Raw genomic sequence first — 23368 nt, forward strand, 5'->3', positions numbered from 1 at the left:
ATGAGCGGAACCATGTGAGAACCGTACTACTGAGATCGAACTCCTGCAGACGATAGAGTAGGATGTTATGATCAACTGTATCAAAGGCTGAAGAAATGTCTAAAGAGACAAGCAAATATTGTCAGCCAGAATCAATGTCACGTCTGAGTGTATCTATCAGAGACAAAAGAAATTCGGTATTCAGACCATGTTTGAAGCCATATTGATGAGGGTCAAGTAAATCATGTTTGTCTAGATGATCCGTAAGTTGCGCCAGTACTGCAGATTCTAAAATTTTTTAATTAAAGGGTAGTGTTGAAATCGGTCTATAGTTTGTTGGCTCAGTTGGGTCAAGGTTGGGTTTTTTTTTGTTTTGTTTTGTTTTTTTAGAAGTGGACTAACCTCTGCCTGTTTCAGAGATGTAGGCGTGACTATAAGAATTCAAGAGTTACCGAACGGTGTGCTATATTAGTGCTTCATATAAGTACTTTATCGCACCCCACAAAATCTTCAGACGAGAGAGAGAGAGAGATTACAAAGCTTTCATTGTAGTCAACTATTTATATCACTATAGAAAGGCCAGCTAGTAGCTCGAGGTCAGACTTTGGTTATGATCTAGGGTTTTGGGGCCAGATTTAAATGCAGAGTGAGACATATGAACAGCACAATAGACCTCGGTGAAGATTTGACGTGATTTGGAGTGAGGAAAGTCAGACTAAGATGAGTTTACTTCAATGTTTTCACGCTCTAGCTTTTTTTTGTGTGTGTTTAACATGAGTTAAAAACTATACAACTGTATATTTTTGAAAATTTAGCCATATAAATTACTAGCATATTCCAATGCTAGGTAATTAATCTTCTACAAAATATCACTTACTCCAGCTGTAGCCAAATTCATCTTCTGTTTCTGGGTCTTCAGAGATAATGCTGCAGGCTGATTGTATGCTATCACTACTCACTTCTGAAAATTCTGAAGGAGGAGGTAGAGGCAAATTGCATATTGAAGTCTTTTCTGGTTCTGAATCTGATTGACTGGATGCCTGCAGAGAACAAGAGAATGCTGTGGTAACCAGACTCAGGGGAAAACAAACTGGAAAAGACTGAGATGTAAAAACATTTACATAATATAGTAACACAAGCTATATATGAAAGTGCAAGAGGCAGAATTTTTATTTTAGGGTACAAACTAGAAGGCCAATATACAATTCTGTGCCAATCTTTGCTTGCACTTTAGTGTGCACTATTTTGCTACTGAAACTTCTATGCAAATAAATTGGTAGCAAAATAACAAGTGTACTTTTTCTACCAACTATATCATAGATGTAATTACAGTTTTTTGTGAAATCAAGTTTGTGAAGGATTTTTTTACACAGTTTTAGTGTACATTTTTTATGAGCTGCTATATATAATTTTGCATTGTGATCACTAAACAATGAATTTGCCTGAAATTTCACAAGCATAAAATTACACATAAAAAATAGCTATATTCACGGTGAACAGTTAAATTTTGCATGCTAAGGAATGAATTTCCAAGCCATTTATGTGTATAAATTCGTGCACTTGTGCATAAATAGCCATTACAATGTCTGCTTGAGCGCAATGTGTGTACTTTTACCAAACTAGAAAGAGGCAATCCGGACAGAGTTGGAATATATGTGAATATTTATTTTTATTTCAAAAAGTATATACATGCCTTCTAAAGCTGAGGTGTAACTTTCTGCAAGTTAATCTGTGTGTGTACCAGGCTAATTACCCAAGTGTTTTCAAAGTAAATGTAAGCACATAAGTTTGCTTTAAAATAATATAGTCCTACCTGCAGTTATAAAATTACCTTCCATAAGGACAAATAGTGCACATGATCTATCTATTTATTTATTTATTTAAAAATATACCATTTAACTTCCACTATTAGCAATTTTAGTACACAAAATCCAATTCTAGATTCATCAAAATGCGTTATTAACGCATTGATAACGCTCGCGTTAAAAAAAGGGCGTGTTTAGGGAAATTTTAGAATTACCGCACCATGCGGTAACTTACCAGTTTGCATCGGTAGTATCGCGTGGTGTGATAAACTTAGCGCACCCTGCGATGTGGTGTGATAAACTTAGCGCACCCTGCGATAATCCCTATTTTTTTCACATTTTGTGCTAAGGAGCGAGAGAGAGAGAGAGAGAGAGAGAGAGAGAGAGAGAGAGAGAGAGACTGAATATCTACAAGGCCCTTGTAGTGGTGAAGTATTTATATCTCTAGAGGAAGGCCATCTAATAGGTCGAGGTGAGGTGTTGGTGGTGGTTTAGGGTTTAGAGGCCAGTTTCACATGTAAAATGAGATGTACGAACAGCACAGTACACCTTGGTGAAGATTTTACATCATTTGGAGTGAGGAAAGTCTCACAATGTTCTCTCATCCTAGCTTGACGGACTCTATAACCATCAAGCTAGGGTGAGATAACATAGTACAAAATTTCATCTTTGTGAGTTTTTCCTCACTCCAAATGATGTCAAAGTGAGGCCCTACCCAGAGGCTCTCTCTCTCTACCTACCTCTAACTCACTCCTCTCCTCTCTACCCTTCTCCCCTCCCAAGCCTAGAAATTGCCAAAATGCAATTCCAAAAATTTATCACAAATTGGGTTATGGCCATTTCGGGCATATCGCACAGCCTAATGCCAGGAAAAAAGGTGTAGTTATTTCCGGCGTTAAAACCATGCGATAGCATGCATTATGCTATTGTACGATGTGATATTGCCTCTCATTTTACTAAATTGCGCCCAAACTCTTCCCTGATCCTGCCCCTCCAAAATATTTGCATTCATGCCTCGTGTTATTGTTCATAATGCATGCGTTAACGCCAACACATTTTGATGAATGACCTTATAATTTTGGGAAATTTTAAAAGAACAAAAACAATACTTATTTTCTTGGCAGGGTATACAGCAAGATACAAAAAAACACTAGCCTGTGCTGAACCTTAATAGAAGTGAATAGGAGTGGGTAAAGCACTTAGAGAATTGTGTTTCATGTTTTATCTGCTGTATCTGATAGCTGCTTTGCAGTCCTCAGCGACACAGCTTTTGGATTTCCTCACTCTCAAAAAGTTGGCCATTATGGGCCGGATTTTAACACGCGTGCGCACATGTATGCCTGATTTAATAACATGCATGTGCAGGCGCGCGCATGCTATAAAATCCGTGGTCGGCGCGCGCAAGGGGGTGCACAATTGTGCACCTTCCGCACACCGAGCCCTATCCGAGCCCCACTGCCTTCCCCTGTTCCCTCCCAGGCCGCTCCAAAATCGGAGCAGCCTGGGAGGGAACTTCCTTACCCCCCCCCACCCCACCTTCCCTTCCCCTACCTCCCCCGCCCTTTCCCCTCTACCTTTGCTGATTTCTTTTTTTTGTTTTAAAACTTACTTCAGCCCTGGGGCTTAAGTAAGTTGCGCGTGCCGGCCAACTGCTCGCGCGCGATCCCCAGCCCAGCGGCTGTGCAGAGGCCTCTGGCCACGCCCCCACCCCGGACCACCAGAGGATTTACAAGCGTAACCTTTTGAAAATCTGGCCCTAATTGCGTAATTAGCAAAACTCAAGTTGCCTGTCTATGTAAATTGGAGAGAGCTCTGAGTCAGTCTTGTTAAAGAACCACTGACATGTATCTGGTTTCAATTTTTCAGCGCAAAGATGTTCAATTAGATATCTGCATTCTCTTACTAAATATACTACCCAGTTTCAAAGGGATGAGGAAAATTGGCTCTTACCTGCTAAATTTCATTCTTTGAGTCACATAGATCAGTCCAGATGCATGGGTTTTTCTCCCCTATCAGCAGATGGAGATAGAAGAAAAGCTTTACACTACCAGTAGTACATAAGACAATGTGCCACCTACAGTCACTCAGAATGAACTGTATCCAAGTCAAGAAACAAACCTACAAACAAAACCCCTACATTTGATTGTGCAGGGAAAAGGTAACTTTGAACTAGAGGATCACGGAATTCGAATGCCAAACAAGGCAACTTTTGACATATATACACAAAGAAAAAAAAAGTAGTCTTTAGCAACACAGGGCGGATTTCTTGACTGATCCGCGGGATTCAAATGAAAATTAGCAGCTAAGAACTAATTTTCCTTTCCTTATTGTCTGCTAGATCAGTCGAGACATGCGATGTACCCACGCTTCCCTAAACTAGGCAGGAACCCAAAAGGTCTGCTTGCAACACACTCTCCCCATACCCAGCTAAGTCCGTAGCTCAAACATCCAGCCTGTAATGCTTGGCAAAATTCTGCAATGCAGACAAAGTCACCGTCCTACAGATCTGTGGCGACACCAACTAACATTCAGCCTAGGGTGCAGTCTGTGCCCTAGTGGAATAAGCCCACAGCCCCTCCACAACTGGAAATGCCTTTACATACATAAGCAGAAGCAATAGCTTCTTTAATCCACCTGGAAATCAATGCTTTCAAAGCCTTCTTCCTTTTGTTATGCCTGCTAAATAGTGCAATCAGATAATCCGTCTTGCAAAATCTATTGTTGACCTTTAAATTGTGCAAGAGGATGCTACACACATCCAAAACATGAAGCTCTTGGGCAAGTGAAGAAAATTCCAGAAAGCAGGCAATTCTGTGGACTGACTCAAATAAAAGGCAAACACCGCCTTTGGCAAAAAGGATGACACCATGTGAAGGGAAACCCTAGCCTCCAAAAACTGAAGGAAAGGATCCCAAATATGACAAGACCCGTAACTCAGAAATATGTCTCGCCAAACAGATCACCACTAAAAAGGCTGCCTTTAGGGTGAGGCTTTCAACATTGTCCTACTTAGAGGTTCAAAAGCTGAGTTACATAAGGCCTATAAGACCAAATTAAGGTTCCATAGAAGAACCATCTGCAACACTGGGGGAAGCAAGTGCTTCATCCTTTTGAGAGATTTCACTATGTCCAGATGAGATGTCAAGGATGCATTATGTATGCTTCCCCTGTAACATACCAAGACCACCACTTGCACCCTAAAAGAATTCAGGGCAAGCTCCTTCTGTAAGCCATTTTGCAAAAAGGAAAGCATTCTGGGAACAGAAGCTTGAAGCGGAGAGACTCCCACCTCAAGATACCAGGCCTCAAACACCTTTCACACCCGTACATATACCAAGGAAGTGAAGGCTTTTCTTGTAATCACTTTGTCGGAATAATCCTTCAAACTCAGATGTTTCCACTGAAATCCAGGCTATGATACAAAAGCAATCCACCTGCTCCAGGAAAATGGGACCCTAACAGAGCAGATTGCGAAGATTCCCGAGTCTCAAGAACCCATTCAACATCAGGCTCACCAGATCCATGAGCCATGGATGGCGATGCCACTCTGGAGCTACCAAGACCACCTTTCCACGATGAGCCACGGCGATGAAGGAGTGAAGTCTACATCCGAAATAGAGGTACTTATAGGGATGCATTCATCTTCTTAAGATCCAGGATGGGTCGATAGGTGTCATCATTTTATGGAACTACAAAATAGTTAAGAGTAACTTCCTCACTCCTGCTTCTCTGAGTGCACCGGAACCACCATTCAAGTTAACATGGATCGAACAATAGCTTTGACTCTGGATACACATGGAAACACCATAAAGGCATTATGCATTGGGTGCAAATTCTAAGGTGTAACCATGTTTTATGACAGATAGGACCTCTGGTCTGTCGTTATCTTGGGCCACTCTTCGTAAAACTGGCTCAAGCAACTCCTGATGCCCATGCACGAAGAGTGCATTGTTCTCTTAAGCCCTCTGCAGCTGGAGCTTTCCTGAGCGGGCTTATGACTCCCCCAAAACAATTGTGATTTGTTCAGATATTGCTTCTGCAAGGAGAAAGCCTTCCCTGGACAATAACATCGTGCATCCCAGAACTTCTATCTACTGAAAAAAGTATTCTGGTTCCCTTTGGGCTTATCATCTGGCAACTTATGCTCCTAGGATTCCAATTGCTTCACCAGCTGCTTCAAGCCATCTTCAAATATCAATTTGCCTTTGAAGGGGAGAATTCCCAGCTGTGACTTGGACCAGAGATCTGCCACCCAATTGCACAACCAGAGCAGTCTTCTAGATGAGACTGCAGACATCATATTCCTGGCTGATGTCTAAAGCAAGTCATATAAAGCATCTGCTATAAAGGGTAACCCAGCCTCTAAACGCTCTGCCTTTTTTGATGAAAGAGAGTTCCCATTCCCAGTCACTGGAGCCTGTTGAACCCAGCACAGCTCCAGGCCATGAAGATACTACGCACCATTGCTCAGATCCTTAAGGCCGAGGCCTCAAACATCTTCTGAAAATGCAGCTCCAACTTATGATCCTGGGAATCCCTAAGAGCTGAGCATTCCGCTATCAAAATGGTGGTCTGCTTAGAAGCCGCCAAAAGTAAGGCAGACATTTTAGGCAGTTTTAAAAGCTGTAGAGCCTCCTGCAGAAATGAATAAAGCTTTACCATGCCTCTTCTCACCTGTATGCTCATCTCAGGAATGTCTCACTCCCTAAACACCAGAGCCTTGACTGTATGATAAAAAGGAATGCTTTAGAAGGTGCCCGAAGCCCCTCCATGATGGTGTCTTTGCCTTCATGCTTGGATTCCATGATTAACTCTTTTATAAATTGCCATGCTGGGTCAGACCAAGGGTCCATCAAGCGCAGTATCCTGTTTCCAACAGAGGCCAAACCAGAACACAAGAACCTGGCAATTACCCAAACACTAAGAAGATCCCATGCTATTGATGCAATTAATAGCAGTGGCTATTCCCTAAGTAAACTTGATTAATAGCCGTTAATGGACTTCTCCTCCAAGAACCCATCCAAATCTTTTTTGAACCCAGCTACACTAACTGCACTAACCACATCTTCTGGCAACAAATTCCAGAGCTTTATTGTGCGTTGAGTGAAAAAGAATTTTCTCCGATTAGACTTAAATGTGCTACTTGCTAACTTCATGGAATGCCCCCCCTAGTCCTTCTATTTTTCGAAAGTGTAAATAACCGATTCACATCTACTCGTTCAAGACCTCTCATGATCTTAAAGACCTCTATCATATCCCCCCTCAGCCATCTCTTCTCCAAGCTGACAGCCCTAACCTCTTCAGATGACATACAATTTTTTTTCCATTGAGGTCCACATGGGTCTTAATCAATTTGCCACGCTATGCTTATCCTCCATTCATGTTTGGTTGCAACACAATAGACGTGCTCTGAATATCAATAAAAGAAATTATTTTGCTCTCAGGTTTTCCTATTACCAACATCCATGACAAAATAATTTTCAGAAATCAAGAGTCTGCTATCTCTAAAACTGTTCATAACCTTGGAGTCATCACTGATCCCTCTGTCTATGAATAATCACATTAAAGCACTCACTCAATGTTCCTTCTTCAAGCTTTGGCTATTGAATCACCTAAAACCTTTATTAGATCCTACTAACTTTTGCTCTGTACTTCAATCGCTTCTCTTTTCAGGATTGAACTATTGTAATTCTCTCTTCACTGGTCTTCCTGCTTCTGCTATCCACCCTCTCCAAATAATATCAAAATTCTGAAGTCCGTCTCTTAATAAAACCTCCAATATGTAATCCCATCACTCCAGCACGACCATTCCTTCATTGGTTACTGGTTACTTATCATGTTCAATAGAAACGTGCTGTTAGAATTCCTTCTCTATGAAATTTTACACCTCTGGTTGGTCACAGTGATCCTCACATCAAGGAATGTTGGATGTTCCTTTACTGAAGCTGGTTTATAGCGATGAAACCAGGGAATTTGCCTTCTTAACGGCTGGACCTGTGCTATGAACTCACTTACTTCGAAGATAAGATTTACTACAAAGATGAAATTCTTCAAGGAAGCCTTAAAGACTTTCCTATTTCAGAAGGCATACAATATTGTTGGCTGTTTAATAACTACAGAGGTATATTTGTATATTGTTTGCATTAGTTTTGTCTTGAGTTGCTATGGATGTTTTTATTGTACCCCAACCTTAACTCTAGCAGCCGCGAATATAGAGTCATCCCGTCTGCATTCCTCCCAATCCGCAATCTACTAATGCCCCCCCCCATCACCTCTGACTGACCCACAGCCTTACATGCATACATTCTTTGATACAACAGAATAACGACAACTGGAAGAAAAGGACTGCAGCTTTATTAGGAAAGCAGAGTTGCTTACCTGTAACAGGTGTTCTCACAGGACAGCAGGATGTTAGTCCTCACATGTGGGTGACATCATCAGGATGGAGCCCAATCACGGAACACTTTTGTCAAAGTTCCTAGAACTTTGACTGGCACCTACTGGGCATGCCCAGCAGAGCATCAACCCTGCAGCCAGCAGGGGTCCCCCTTCAATCTCGTCTTATAGTAAAAAATACATGTGAAAAATAAAATAAGAAAACGTAAATGAACCTAACACCGCAGGGTGGCGGGCGGGTCGTGAGGACTAACATCCTGCTGTCCTGTGAAAACACCTGTTACAGGTAAGCAACTCTGCTTTCTCACAGGATAAGCAGGATGGTAGTCCTCACATATGGGTGAGTACCGAGCTGAGGATGCCCGAGCAATGCACCAAATGTACCCAAAGACGTGCAACAGGCACAAGAACTGGGGTGGAATTTGGTAAAGGGCAACCTGAGCCCTACCGGGTTGACAGAAGGATGTTGGTACCTCAGTTCGCAAATAAGTTGCGAAGCACAGACTGGCCGAAGATGGAATCTTGTCTGCCAGCCTTGTCTAAATAATAATGGGCTGCAAAGGTGTGGCGAGAACTCCAGGTAGCAGCCTTACAGATGTCAACAAGCGGCACTGAGCGTAGGTGCGCTACTGATGTTGCCATGGCCCTGGCACAGTGTGCTTTAACACGGTCTTGAAGCGGAATGCCTGCCTGTTGGTAACAAAATGAAATACAGTCCGCTAACCAGGAGGAGAGAGTCTTCTTACCCACAGGTTTGCCCAATTTGATGGGATCGAAGGGAACAAACAATTGAGTGCATTTTTTGTGGGCAGCTGTACGATCTAGATAAAATGCTAGAGCACGTTTAAAGTCAAGGGTATGCAGAGCCCATTCTCCTGGGTTTGAGTGGGGCCTGGGAAAGAAGGTGGGTAGTATAATGGATTGATTGATATGAAACTCCGATACTACCTTAGGCAAAAACTTAGGGTGAGTGCGGAGTACTACCCTATCATGCAGAAGTTTAGTGTAAGGCAGGTAGGTGACTAAGGCCTGTAACTCACTAACTCTGCAAGCAGATGTGATCGCCAAAAGAAAAATCACCTTCCAGGTGAGATGGCAGAGATCACAGGATTGGAGAGGCTCTAACGGCGGTTTCATGAGCCGCCCCAAAACCAAGTTGAGGTCCCAGGAAGGGGCCGGAGGGCACAGTGGAGGTTTAAGGTGGAGCAAGCCCTTCAAAAAATCATGTTACAAGGGGTTGTACTGAAATGGGTACATCCCCTACACCTTTATGGAAGGCGGCTACTGCACTGACATGTACCCATATGGAAGAAGTTTGGAGACCTGATTCTGACAGGTGCCAGAGGTAGTCCAAAAACTTCGGTGTAGAACAAGTGAAGGGATCGATTGGACATGGAAGTACACCAATCCGCAACCTGTTCCATTTGTAACAATAAAACTGCCTTGTGGAAGGTTTTCGTGAAGCTACCAGAACATAAGAACATAAGAAAATGCCATACTGGGTCAGACCAAGGGTCCATCAAGCCCAGCATCCTGTTTCCAACAGTGGCCAATCCAGGCCATAAGAACCTGGCAAGTACCCAAAAATTAAGTCTATTCCATGTAACCATTGCTAATGGCAGTGGCTATTCTCTAAGAGGTAGATTTACAAAAACGGCGCGTTCATGTACTTTTGTTGGCACTCCAGGCGCCAACAAAAGTACGCGGGATTTTAGTAGATACGCACGTAGCCGCGCGTATCCGCTAAAATCCGGGATCGGCGCGCGCAAGGCTATCGATTCCGTATAGCCGGTGCGCGCCGAGCCGCGCAGCCTACCTCCGTTCCCTCCGAGGCCGCTCTGAAATTGGAGCGGCCTCGGAGGGAACTTTCTTTTGCCCTCCCCTCACCTTCCCCTCCCTTCCCCTACCTAACCCACCCGCCCGGCCCTGTCTAAACCCCCCCTTACCTTTGTCGGGGGATTTACGCCTCCCGGAGGGAGACGTAAATCCCCGCGCGCCAGCGGGCCGCTAGCGCACCGGGACGCGACCTGGGGGCGGGTCCGGAGGGCGCGGCCACGCCCCCGGACCGCCCCGGGCCGTAACCACGCCCCCGGGCCCGCCCCCGAAACGCTACGTCCCACCACGAAAACGCCGCGAAGGATCGGGTCCGCCCCCTCGACACGCCCCCGACACGCCCCCCTCGGAAAACCCCGGGACTTACGCGAGTCCTGGGGTCTGCGCGCGTCGGTAGGCCTATTGAACATAGGCGCACCGGCGCGCAGGGCCCTGCTCGCGTAAATCCGGGCGGATTTACGCGAGCAGGGCTCTTAAAATCCGCCCCTAAGTGAACTTAATAGCAGGTAATAGACTTCTCGAAGAACTTATCCAATCCTTTTTTAAACACAGCTATATTAACTGCACTAACCACATCCTCCGGCAACAAATTCCAGAGTCTGTGCATTGAGTAAAAAAGAACTTTCTCCGATTAGTTTTAAATGTGCCCCATGCTAACTTCATGGAGTGCCCCCTAGTCTTTCTATTATCCGAAAGAGTAAAAACCGATTCACATCTACCCGTTCTAGACCTCTCATGATTTTAATCACCTCTATCATATCCCCCCTTAGTCGTCTCTTCTCCGAGCTGAAAAGTCCTAACCTCTTTAGTCTTTCCTCATAGGAGAGTTGTTCCATTCCCCTTATCATTTTGGTAGCCCTTCTCTGTACCTTCTCCATCGCATTTATATCTTTTTTGAGATGCGGCGACCAGAATTGTACACAGTATTCAAGGTGCGGTCTCACCATGGAGCAATACAGAGGCATTATGACATTTTCCGTTTTATTCACCATTCCCTTTGTAATAATTCCCAACATTCTGTTTGCTTTTTTGACTGCCGCAGCACACTGTACCGACGATTTCAATGTGTTATCCACTATGACACCTAGATCTCTTTCTTGGGTTGTAGCACCTAATATGGAACCCAACATTGTGTAATTATAGCATGGGCTATTTTTCCCTATATGCATCACCTTGCACTTATCCACATTAAATTTCATCTGCCATTTGGATGCCCAATTTTCCAGTCTCACAGGGTCTTCCTGTAATTTATCACAATCTGCTTGTGATTTAACTACTCTGAACAATTTTGTGTCATCTGCAAATTTGATTATCTCACTCGTCGTATTTCTTTCCAGATCATTTATAAATATATTGAAAATTAAGGGTCCCAATACAGATCCCTGAGGCACTCCACTGTCCACCTCCCTTCCACTGAGAAAATTGCCCATTTAATCCTACTCTCTGTTTCCTGTCTTTTAGCCAGTTTGCAATCCACGAAAGGACATCGCCACCTATCCCATGACTTTTTACTTTTCCTAGAAGCCTCTCATGAGGAACTTTGTCAAACGCCTTCTGAAATCCAAGTATACTATATCTACCGGTTCACCTTTATCCACATGTTTATTAACTCCTTCAAAAAAGTGAAGCAGATTTGTGAGGCAAGACTTGCCCTGGGTAAAGCCATGCTGACTTTGTTCCATTAAACCATGTCTTTCTATATGTTCTGTGATTTTGATGTTTAGAACACTTTCCACTATTTTTTCCTGGCACTGAAGTCAGGCTAACCGGTCTGTAGTTTCCCGGATCGCCCCTGGAGCCCTTTTTAAATATTGGGGTTACATTTGCTATCCTCCAGTCTTCAGGTACAATGGATGATTTTAATGATAAGTTACAAATTTTTACTAATAGGTCTGAAATTTCATTTTTTAGTTCCTTCAGAACTCTGGGGTGTATACCATCCGGTCCAGGTGATTTACTACTCTTCAGTTTGTCAATCAGGGCCTACCACATCTTCTAGGTTTCACCGTGATTTGATTCAGTCCATCTGAATCATTACCCATGAAAACCTTCTCCATTACGGGTACCTCCCCAACATCCTCTTCAGTAAACACCGAAGCAAAGAATACTAGGACACGGGAAACAGTCTCTGAAAGGTTAAGAGGTTGAAGTATTAACCTTTCAACATCCAGGCAGTCAGGGAGAGGGCCTGGAGGTTGGGGTGACAAAGGCAGCCATTGTTCTGAGTGATCAGAAGCGGGTCCTTCCCCAGAGGAATGTGCCGGTGTACTGATAGGTCATGGAGAATTGGAAACCAGACCTGGCATGGCCAATGAGGGGCTATGAGAATCATTAGTCCCTTGTCCCTTCGCAACTTCACGAGAGTCTTTGAAATGTGTGGAAGTGGAGGGTATGCATAAAGGAGACCGCTGGCCCACGAGAGTGAGAAAGCGTCTCTTGGCTGAAAGTGTTGGCTGCGAGTGAGAGAGCAGAAGTTCCCTACTTTGTGGTTGTGAACTGACGCAAAGAGGTCTATGTGAGGGTAACCCCAATGTTGGAATATTGAGTCCGCTACAGTGGGGTTGAGGGACCACTCATGTGGTTGAAAAGTGTGACTCAGCTCGTCTGCCAACACATTGTCCACTCCCGGCAAGTAGGTGGCCCTGAGGTACATCGAGTGGGAAAGGGCTTCCGCCCATATTTGTGCAGCTTCCTGACACAGGAGGTAGGAGCCCGTTCCCCCTTGCTTGTTGATGTACCACATGGCCACCTGGTTGTGTTTGAATCAGGATGACCTGGTTGGAAAGGTGATCCTGAAAAGCCCTGAGAGCATATCTGATTGCACAAAGCTCCAGGAAATTTATTTGGTGTTTGGCTTCCTCTGGAGACCAAATGCCCTGAGACTGCATGTTTGCAACATGTGCACCCCAGCCGAGGTTGGAGGCATCTGTTGTCAAGGTTTCTTGAGGTTCTAGAGCCTGAAATGGAAGGCCTTGAAGCAGATTTGATTGGTTTATTCACCAAGCCAGCGATAAGCAGAGCTGGTTGGTGATGTGGACAATGGTGGACATTGGCTGAGAAGACTGAATCCACTGCAATTTTAGAGTTCACTGCATTACTCTCATGGCCAGGCGGGTCATGGGAGTGACATGCACCGAGGAGGCCATATGACGCAGTAAGATCAGAAAGTGACATGCAGTTGAGTGTTGTCGAGACTGCAGTCGATGGGCCAGAGAGGCGAGAGTGAAAGCTCGATCCTGAGGTAGGAAGGCTTTCACCTTTAGAGTGTCCAAGTCGGCCCCTATGAACGATAGGGTTTGAGAGGGAACTAGCCTGGATTTTGGATAGTTTATGAGAAACCCTAGGGAGATCAGGGTATGACGTAGAGACGTCAGTGCAGTTTGCTGAGTAGGAGCCCTGATCAACCAATCGTCGAGATAGGGGTAGACGTGGACACTTTGACTTCTGAGAAAGGCTGCTACCACTACAAGGCACTTGGTGAAGACTCGTGGGGCAGATGCTAGGCCGAATGGTAACACTCGATATTCGAAGTGTTTTGGGCCTACTAGGAACCGCAGGAATCTGCGATGTGATGGAGAAATGGAAATGTGTGTGTAGGCGTCCTGGAGGTCTAGAGAGCAGAGCCAGTCTTCCCTTTAGAGAAGGGGAAGAAGAGAACCCAAGGTCACCATTTTGAACTTTTCTCTTTGAAGGTATTTGTTTAAGGTACGAAGGTCCAATATTGGGCAAACACCACCTGACTTTTTTGGTATCAGGAAAAACCTGGAATAGAAACCCTGCCCCTGTTGGGAGAGGGGCACTGGTTCTATTGCTCGGGACAGGAGGAGGAGGGAGACCCTCCTGCTCCAGGAGCAGTGAGTGGTCGGATATTCCCCATGTTAGCTGAGGTGGGGAATCCGGTGGAACAGAGAGAAAGTTGAAGTGGTAAACTTGGGTTATTACAACGAGTACCCACTGATCTGTGGTGATTGTGTGCCATGATTTGGAGAAGTGGCACTACCGGCCTCCAACGGGAATAGTCGGAAGTGGAGGCTGGGTACTGCTCTCTAGGAAGGAGTCAAAAGCCAGACGCTGGACCTGGCTGGGAGGCTAGCTGTGACTTCTGTACTCGAGGTTGCTTGGATTGGCCTTTTTGGTAAGGCTTAGAAGCTCGAACCCTGGACGCTGGGGGATAGAATCTCCTTTGCCGGTAGAATTGTCTCTTGGAGCCTCTTCTAAAAATGTTTGGAAGAGGAAGAGAGATCAGAAGGCAGGAAGGAGAGCTGGCGCAGAGTCTCTTGGTGGTCCTTGAGCTGCGCCACTGCTTCTTGAATCTTTTCTCTGAAAAGATTATCCCTAGCACAGGGCAAGTCAGCTAACCTGTCCTGTACTTCTGGGTCTGAGGTCTGAAGACTTTAGCCAGGCCCATCTCCTTGCACTAATTCCTGCCGCCGAAACTCTGGAGACGGTGTTGAAGATGTGATATGCCGAATGTACTTCATGTTTGGCGGCATCTAGCCCCTTTTGTGCTAGGGCATGAAGTTGGTCCTGGAATTGCAGAGGTAAGGCTTCAGCAAATTCCTGAATCTTTGTAAACAGGGCCCTATTGTAGTGGGTCATGTATAATTGGTAGGAAGAAATGCGAGAGATGAGCATTGACCCATGAAATACTCGTCTTCCAAACGCATCCAGAAAATTTCTGTTCCTTTCCTGGGGGAATGGAAGAGTGGGGTTTGGAGTGTCATGCCCTCTTCTGGGCTGACTCCACAACTACTGAATGATGATCTAGTTGAGCTGTCTGGAAGCCAGGGGCTAGCTGAACTAGATAGGTGGCATCTGCCTTACGGTTAACAGATGCCACAGAGCCAGGGTGCTCCCAATTTCTCTTTAAAAGGTCCAAAAGAGTGTCATGAATAGGGATAGACATTATTTCCTTAGGAGCATCGAGAAACTGGAGAAGTTGTAACATCTGATGCCTAGAGTCCTCTTCAGTCTGAAGCTGGAATGGAACTGTTTCAGACATTTCTTTAACAAAGTTGATAAAGGACAAGTACTCTGGAGAAGAATGCTTCCTTTCATCAGAGGAGAGGGCTGTGAAGGCAGATTGTCTGAATCCTTGGACGAATCATCAGTCCAGGGACTGTATGGCTCATCACCAGCTCCCATATGTTCATCAGAAGGGAGTAACGGTGTTATTCCGGAAGGTCTGGGCCTAGGCATCGATGGCTTTGGAAGTGGGACCGAAGGCATCGATGGAGGCATCGGAGGCATCGATGGCATCGAGGGAGGCATTGGAGGCACCGATGGAATCGGTGACATCGATGGATGTGTCGGTGGTAGCACTCTGGAGGGCGGAATGGAGATTGGTGATTCTTCTTCTTCTTCGATGACAAGGGTATCGGTGAGGAAGGAATCGGGGCCATCGGTTCTCTCGGATGCACCGGTGGAAGGGCACCGATTAACTTATCCATTCTTACTAATAGTGGTGCAAGCACCATGGGTATCGGATCGTGGCCGGCTCGGGAACCGGCACCGGCATCGATGGAGGTCTGAACCCCTGGAGTGCTTTTCCGATGGCCTCTTAGATCATCCAATCCAATTCCTCATGGAAACCTGGGGCATGGATACCAGATTCCGGAATAGGAGGTAGCACTGGCGTAGCCACAGGGTCCACCGGTGAAGGTAGAATCACGGATCCTGGCACCTGTCCAGGTGGGGAACGCCTTGGTGACCCAGAGACAGAAGAGGATGGGGCCTTTTCTGTTTGGGACTTCTTTGTTGGTGGCTCAGACGACGTTGATGCCGAGGACTTGCCTGTATCGGTGGCATGAGCTTTACAGTGGCGGTGACGATGTTTTTCTCGATGTTCCCCTCGGTCTTTCTCCTGAGGAGGAACAGAGGGGGTTGACACCCTCGAGTTGTCGAAAGCCAGTCTGCCGGTTTCCCGGTGCTGGCGCAAAGTAGACGGTACTGGTTCAGACAACGTTGAATCTATCGATGGCGTCGGGGGTTTTGGACGAAAGAGAAGTCCCCATCTTCTCCAGCCTACCTTGCGACCATTTGGTGTCATTTGGGCACATTTGGTGCAAGTAAGGACATCATGGTCGGACCCCAAATACATCACATAGACCGTGAGGGTCAGTGATGGACATCGTTCGAGTGCGGTCAGGGCACCGATGGAAACCCAATGCCATGGCCTCAACAAAATTTAGCTGCGTTGTGGTCGATGGCCGGTTGGGCATGAGAGAAAAACTTGATGGGAATCGACCGTAAGCACGTAAAAAACTTACCGTTCGAATACGGAGCAAAGATATCAATAATGGGACCCTTGTGGGGTAAATTTTTTTTGAAATTTTTGAAGAAGTTCCATGAGGAAAAATTCCTGTCAGGAACCTCTGAAGAGCTCCTTAATCCGCGTGGCTACTGCTGCACGGAAAAAAGAAGACTGAAGGGGGACCCCTGCTATCACTCTACAAACTGGTACCTCAGCTGGTATGGCAGTTGCCCAAAGACTAGCTATACCCACCACGTCCGTTGCCTGCCACAATAAACTAGCAAAGTAACACCGTGCCGGGCCCCCCAACTCGGGACCAGCAAGGGTGCCCCCAAACCTCCAGGGTACGGAACACCCCTCCTTGAGTCCCCAAGGCACAAGTCTACTGCTGACTTGGACCATGATGCTTACCTGCACCATGTCAAAGATGCCCCTACTGACCCAGGTAAACTGCCACAGGCAAGAGCTAGCCTCATGCCCCCCCACCAACACCTAGCTGTGGCCCATGAATTACGAACAATCATTTCCCCAGCATCTCCAGCGGGATTTGATATCATAAACAAATGTCCAAAAGATGGACTCTATCCATCCTAAATGAACATTGGCCCTGGGCATCTGCCCATATTGTGCCCTATCTGATGCTCCCCCACTTGAAGGTCCATATACCAATCCCAGTCAGCAGGCAAGAGAGGAACCAAATCCGATCCGAGTCATGGGTAGGCAGCAAGAAGGCAATATCCAAGGCACAGTTCATAACACCAGGCTTATTTGGTTGAAGTTCACCCCCGCCATTCCTCATACAATTCGACAATCCAGACCATGGACCTGTTGGCCCATGGTCTGGACTGTCGACTTGTATGACGAATGGCAGGGGGGGGGTGAACTGCAACCAAATAAGCCTGGTGTTATGGATTTGATAGTGAATCCCTTAGTAGAACAACAGTCTTACCTTAGGCCAAAGCTGGCAAGCTGAGAGGTGATGTTGGGTAGGCAGCAAGGAGTCAATATCCAAGGCACAGTCCAAAGTCAGGGCAGGCAGCAGGCAAGAGAAGAACCAAATCCGATCAGAGTTTTGGGTAGGCAGCAAGAAGGCAATATCCAAGGCAAAGTCCAGAGTCAGTAATGCCAAAACACACGGGAATCCAACGAGAGCACCAGCACAAGCAAGCCTATAGCCGAGGTAGTGCTGGGCTGGAACCAGGGCTTTAAATATTAAATATCAAAACTTCCTGCGCAAACACGGGGACTTCCCGGCCTTGAGAGGACACTATGGGGCCTAGGTACAAATGAGCCATGTTCCCAGAGAGTCCTGCTGCTTGGCGTGCACTATGCGATCAGATCCGCCCATGGTGCCAGCTTCTTGAATGGGGAGCCCCCAGCAGTAAGACTGGAAATTCGCCATCTCACTGCACCCCCCAGGGATGGCATATCCCGCTTGCGCCTTGCTGCCCATGTGTGACACTGTCTGAACGGATGCTGCGACATCCACTACAACAACCTGTAGATGTCTGCGTGCTTCACCCTGGTGTGTGGCAACTATAATGAGAAAAAACAGCGCAGTAAATGCTGTCTAGTGGTCTGGCAAAACACGCTGCGTAGCAGGCTCCATGACATAAACAACCACCAACATCCCTGCCACATCAGAGCACAGCTGAAGGCCACAGCTGGTGACCGTACTGTGAAGTCATGCCGAAGCCTGCAAATTCCTTGAGGCGACAATCACAAGCTAGTTCTTTCTCAGTTGGCGTTGGAGGCCACTAGCCTGACCCACTGTGGACAGGGTTACACGGCACGGGAAATTCCTGCCCCGGGAACAAGTCTAGCGGTAAAGAACAGGATACCCTTGGGGAGCCCCATGTGCCCCAGCACCAAACTGACCGACTGTATCAAATTATCGAGCGGGGGGTGGGGTCCATGGGCCAATCGCACGGAACCAAGCTCATTCCCCAGGGAAAAACAAGGACAGCTACCGTGATGCCAGATTTGTCCTCTGGCAAAAGGGTGCCGAACCTGTATGCCATCCCACGAGACATGTAGGACAAATTGGTGCCTTCAGGTGCGACCCCCCTCCCATCAGCACAATATAATCGGAATTATAAACCATTGACAGGAGCCATGATGCCTCTTCAGTTCGCACGTAGGAAAGAGCCCAATGCTCTAAAGCCCGTGCACTACACCAGAAAATTCCGTTATCAGACACCCGTCACAATAGAGACCCCTTGCAATAAAAACCTAGAGGTTGAAAGCTGCTTGGGTATGCCTGCAAAGGCCGAGACTCGATGTCCGCCCTTGACAGAAGGACGCTATGCTCTTGAAATCGGACTCATTAGGTAACGAGCGGCATCCTGGGGAAACCTGGTCAATAACCCAGTATTGAGCTGTATAGTGAGGGATCATGTGATCTAATGCACTACCCAATTTTTGGAATACCCATGTCCCACTAATTAAGTTTCTGGGAATCTCTTTTTGACTGCCCCCCCCCCCCACACCTCAACCCTCTTCTTCACCTTCATGTCGGTTCATGTCGCTGCCCTCCAGTATCCGGCATATGTCCATGTACAACCTCTTATTTTCTTTTTTAATGGCTTAGGTACGCTCTCCAACAGCTGATATAATTAATATGGACAGAAGGGGCCCTGCTTGCCTTCTGGGAATCCTGGGGGGAAGAACTCCCGGCTGTGTGGGCTAGCCCAAGGACACGGCAACGCAGGCAATGTCTGATGCTCCTCGAACCCAGATCCCGCCCGTAAATCGCTGCTGTGCTGTGGATGGAACAAACATCAAGATCAATGCAGTTCCTCGCTACCCCAATGGCACAGACTCGACCACCCACCCAATCCCTGAGGCCCTCCTAGCCCCTTCACGAGTCGCCAGCGGCTCGTGTGACTGGCCATGGTTGGCCACCGCCAACCTGCGCCCCGCCACAAATGCAACCACAAAGAGACAAGCTACTCCCCACCGTGAGGCCCACGACTGAACCACCCGCAGAGCTGCCTAGGAGCCCTGAGCACAACCCCACATGGCCCAGTGCAGTGGATGATCGCCCCACACTGCCACCAAGGGCAACCACCGTGAGACTGAGACATGGGAGCCAAACAGGGACAAAGTTCAATCACTGGGACACTGCCACACACCGTTACGAGTCACCAGCAGATCGGATGGCCATCGCCAACCCATTCTCTGGCCCCGAATGACACAACGAAGCATCCAGCTGCTCCACCAGTGCAGGCTGGACCGTTGGCCGGCTGGCTGGGGTGGGGGAGGGGGTGCAACTTGCTGCCGATTGGCCACGGTCAGCTATAGCTACCAATACACACCCAGCAGATGCAGCACCGCCCCGCTGAATGCGGCCGCCAGCCCTGCACGAACCTCACTGGTAGGGGGGAGCACGCACCACAACAACTCTCCCTACAAAACCATTTCTTGAAGTGCTCTCTTCCTTTTCCTGCAGAGTCACCGTGCTATGTCTTTTCCAACTCGAGTCCCCCTTCCCTCCCCAGGTAAACAGCAGAAAGAGGTGAAGTGGGGAGAACGACAAGAGCAGAGGGGGCAGGATTAGGCAGCAGAAAGGCTCTTCTTTGCTCTACTCTGTGCTCTGTCCACTCCATGCTCAAACCTATTCTCCTGTTCCCTGTGTGCACCTGGAGGGGAGGGTCTGGAGCAGGAAGCAGAATGGTTGTTCTCTCCTGAATGACACCGAGCACTGGCAAACAACCCAAACAGAGATTACGATGTCCAACAACTTCTATCGACAGACACTACACACCTTGTTCAAAAACAGAAATGTCTGGTTCCAAAACCAGACACCCGGCCACCCCACCCCACCTCAGGCACAGGACATGGCATGACCTAGGAGTGCCGAAAACATGAGAAAGAACCATGCAAGTCAAAATTAAAACACAGCTGTGCCATTCAAAGTCTGGAATACCAAAGTCCCCCTGGATGGGAACAGGGCAAATAGCAGCAAACTGAGAAATTCATCAGACTTATGCCGGCTAGGACCCAGAGGCCAGGGGGGCCGAAAGAGAAAAAAAAAAGGAGCTGACCCACTCCCAGCAGGGGGACACAACTGGGAGGCAGTGTCCCCCACCTCATGAGCAAGGCAGGAGGGTCCACTGCAGTGACCAAAAGCCCCAACCTCCAATAACACTGCTCCCTCCCCTTGGGACCATCCTGACATTCCTCGAGTACGATTTGCACATCGGCAACCCCCCCCCCCCCCTTCCTGGCTCAAAGGGAACAACAAGGGCTCCCCCGAGAATGGGCCCTGCGCTCTCTCGCCCCCCCATCCCTCCGATGCACCCACCATGCCGAAAGCAAAGGAGGACAGGGGGAAGGGCAATAAAGGGCTCCTCTCAGAACGGGGCCTGTGTTTCCTCGCCCTCCACATCCCCCGGACGCAACTACTGCGCCAAAAGCAAAGGTGGACGGGAAAGGAAGAGCAACAAAGGGCTCCTCTGATGGCGGGACATGCACTCTCTCGCCCTCCCCATCACCCACCGCGCCAAAAGAAACGCTGAACAGGGAGGAAGAGCAGCAAAGGGCTCCCAGGAAAGTGGGCCACATGCTCCCCCGCCCTCCCCGTAGCACCCATCACAACGCAAATGCTGGCTGGGGAAGAAGAAGACAGGTGTGCCTCAATTGCGGTCCTTTAAATGGGCCGCGATGTCATCAGCCTGCAACTGCTCCTCCCCCTCCCCACCCGACCATGCCACCATCACTCCGAGCCGGAGTGGGAAGGAAGAAAGGAAGACGCCCCAAGGCTCAGCCCTGACACAGGAGCCCCCACCGAAGACATAACTGGGACGCCTTGCGTGGTGCTCGGTTACGTGGTGGGCTACTTGTACGGGGGTACAGGCCCACTTGCGAACTTTGAAAGGGTTGGGTAAGAAATCTTTTAAATAAATTAATTCCTAGACCCTTTAGTACCTGAGAAATTAGTGTGCAATTTCCTCTGTACAGAAAAGCCAGACCACCTTAGGCTGGACCCCTTCTGTTACCAGGATCTCTCCCTCTTCCAGAGGTTCGTTGTCCCCGATCAGATGCAGCAAGGAACCATCACACCTCTTTTTCCACAGAACCTTTACAATCTATATCTGGCTCTGGATTCAGCATCCGTTTTCTCTTGTTGGGGCGAGGCAGTTCTCCAGACCTTTCATGGAGGGGCCACCATCCACGCCTTACAAGACTGCGGAGTCCCTGCAGAATACTTCACAGCAGCTCATAAGAATGTAGAACATAAGAACATGATATGCCATACTGAGTCAGACCAAGGGTCCATTAAGCCCAGTATCCTCTGTCCAACCAAGTTACAAGTACCTGGCAAATACCCAAACATTAAATGAATAGATCCTTGTTGATTAATAGCAGTTTACAGATTTCTGCTCTAGGAACTTATCCAAAACTTTTTTAAACCCAATTACACTAACTGCCGTAACCACATCCTCTGGCAATGGATTCCAGAGCTTAATTATGCGTTGAAGTGAAAAATAATTTTCTCCAATTTGGTTTAAATGAGCTACTTGCTAACTTCATGGCTCAAACTCAGTGGAAAATGCTTACTTCGAATCAAATTCCTCATCAAGGGATACCAGAGCCCCTTCAATTCCTCCCCAGGCACTATTAGAGGCCTCCACCGCAGGGGACAAAGCAGGGGGAGAAGTAACTCTCTCCTCCTAGATCATCTGCACTGTGGGAACTGAAGCCAAAATGGCCACAGTATTGCAACCCATGGTGTTTGTATTCTTCCGGCTGCTCTCTTCACCTGAACTGCCTTCCTTAACTGCCTTCTCCACTTCAGACAGAAGACCCTCACAGGCCACAAGCATTAATTCTGGCCTTTTTGCACCACATGCTTTGCAGCATTTCCTGAGCTCAGCAGAAGCCGCTATGTTAAACCTCATGCAGCAAAAAAATGACCATGATGCTGGGAACCCGCACGGACCTTTTCTTAATTGTTCGTGGTCACCAAAGAGATTAATGAGGTACCTGACAGCCATCTCACGGCCCGTGCCTGACTGCAGTTTCACCTCCTCCCCCTCCCCTCAATGATCACCTCAACAAATCGAGGTTTCCACATAATCAAGGTTTCCCTTTTTTTTTTTAAGCATTGTTAAAGGAACAGCAGCAGAACACCTATATAAAAAGGAGATACTTTCCTGAAAACGATATCCCACCAAGGCAAGGAGGCCTAGTGAGAGAAAGAAAGAGGGGGGAGGCAGGAAATGAGGGAACCAGACCACTGGCTATGAAAATCTTCCACCGAGAAAGGGCCAAGCCAACTAAGGGCAACTGACCCCCTGCTCGCCCTTACTCCACCAGGGGGATGGCCCCAAGATAGGGACTAAAATCCCTGAGAGCAATTTGATTCTCTACCATGACTTCAGGTTTTGTACCTCCAACATCTGCTGGAGACAAAGAATACTGAGCGACTGCAGGTGGCACACTGTCTTCTGTCCCACCGGTTCAGTAAAGCTTCTCTCCTCTGTCTCTAGCTGCTGGAAGGTGAGAAAAAGCAATTCGTCTGAACTGATATGGGGGACGATAAGTAGTTTGAAATTTAAAAATGTCAATATTATATTGTGATATATGTTGATAAATTCCAGCACTGCAACAATCTGCAAACAAGAAACCCTCAAAGTGTATTAAAAGGCTGTATTCTCATTTGTACTAGAATAATAAGGGCAATGAAATGGCAAACACATTTTATAAACCAGCACATATTTTTCCAAAATTCACTCCTCTATTTTGCATTGGAGGATGATTTTACTGCCAGAAAACTTGAATAAAATAAACCCTGCCAATGGTATTACAAAACCATAAAAAAAGGTTTGCAGAAATTACACTCACAACAGAAAGTTTGACAGGACAAAAAAAAGATATCTTTATGGTAAAAGATCCTGATTCTGCAAAGTGTTATGTGCTCTTCATCCCAAAAATAACTTTATTTATAAATGGCATACAATATACAATTTACATAGATTTTTCCCTTATTATACATGTCCAACTCATTTCCAAATCTTGAAATCAAAATTAAAAGCTAAAAGCAGTTTGGTGGTGGGGTCTTGAATTGGTGTAAAGCAATAACTTGAAATCAGTGAAC

The 23368-nt window shown here is 46.9% G+C and overlaps 1 protein-coding gene across 5 annotated transcripts in view; it reads right to left on the minus strand.

Annotated features, from left to right (window-relative positions):
* Positions 1-23368, minus strand: part of MPDZ (multiple PDZ domain crumbs cell polarity complex component) — a 662189-nt gene that overhangs the window by 206577 nt on the left and 432244 nt on the right. For all 5 annotated transcript variants that reach the window (XM_029605550.1, XM_029605570.1, XM_029605559.1 and 2 more), the window contains one exon: positions 857-1019. In XM_029605550.1, coding sequence (XP_029461410.1) covers positions 857-1019 — 163 coding nt within the window. The remainder of the gene's footprint in view (positions 1-856; positions 1020-23368) is intronic.

This window comes from Rhinatrema bivittatum, chromosome 1 (assembly GCF_901001135.1).
Source record: "Rhinatrema bivittatum chromosome 1, aRhiBiv1.1, whole genome shotgun sequence".
Lineage (NCBI taxonomy): Eukaryota > Metazoa > Chordata > Amphibia > Gymnophiona > Rhinatrematidae > Rhinatrema > Rhinatrema bivittatum.